The sequence below is a fragment of the Blastocystis sp. subtype 4 genome, assembly GCF_000743755.1.
Source record: "Blastocystis sp. subtype 4 strain WR1 chromosome Unknown seqid_1081, whole genome shotgun sequence".
Lineage (NCBI taxonomy): Eukaryota > Bigyra > Opalinata > Blastocystidae > Blastocystis > Blastocystis sp. subtype 4.
Genome location: NW_014568466.1, coordinates 1 through 796, shown reverse-complemented (window position 1 = coordinate 796; position 796 = coordinate 1). Strand labels below are relative to the sequence as shown.

Sequence of the window (796 nt, the reverse complement as noted above, 5' to 3'; positions counted from 1 at the left end):
ATTATTCAACCATTAGCATTAGTTCAAGGCAAGAAGGTAGCCGAGCCGAAGGCGAAGGCTGCCTTCGATGCCGCAGAACATGCACGGCCTCAGGCCTCTTCTTATAGTAATAGGGAATTACATCAGTTGTCTTTGTAGAAGTCGAACCAACCAAGCAATCTGACCGTAATAGCAACACAGTCAACTTAGGAAGATCTGATATGTTCAATTCCTATTACCACATACTTTCAAATACTACATATTCTGCATATTGGAAGACACCATTTCCTAGATCAATAGTCTCCAATGATGGCAAGTCTACAATCCATCTCTTTCATCATTCATACCTCTGAATACTGCATTACGAGTATTATAAAAACAACTTTGAACCCATCCACCACAACTCTTTATTGTTACAGATTTCAGTTGAGGCAACTCAGACAATTCAAATCCATTGTGTCGAAAAAACGAACAGCCTCCAATACTCAAACTCTTCAATTGTGGACAATTCACAATCTTCAACTCACTGCCCTCCAGTAAAGAACCATAACCATCCCTAAAACTGTATTCACCAATACTGACTGATTCAAGCCAATTGAGTCCCACTATCGAGAATGCCAGAACATACTTGAAACAGCTATTACCAATCACAACACTTCGAAGAAACTTGAATGAACTCAAATCAACAGCAGTAATGGTATTATCATTACATGAATTGCCAGTTACAGTCAGTGCAGTTACATCCCAAGGAATACTCAACAAGGTATTGCGATTATTCACTGTGTATCTAGTCATCAATCAACACTCAATTCCTCAC

General features: G+C 39.2%; 1 protein-coding gene across 1 annotated transcript; it reads right to left on the bottom strand.

The window, feature by feature from the left end:
- Position 1: 1 nt before the first annotated feature.
- On the bottom strand, positions 2–774 carry JH06_5747 (hypothetical protein; the record flags this gene model as incomplete). The annotated part of the gene is made up of 3 exons (XM_014669145.1): positions 2–195; positions 226–297; positions 327–774. 3 exons carry the CDS (start codon positions 772–774, stop codon positions 2–4), a joined length of 714 nt encoding a protein of 237 aa, XP_014524631.1.
- Positions 775–796: the final 22 nt, after the last annotated feature.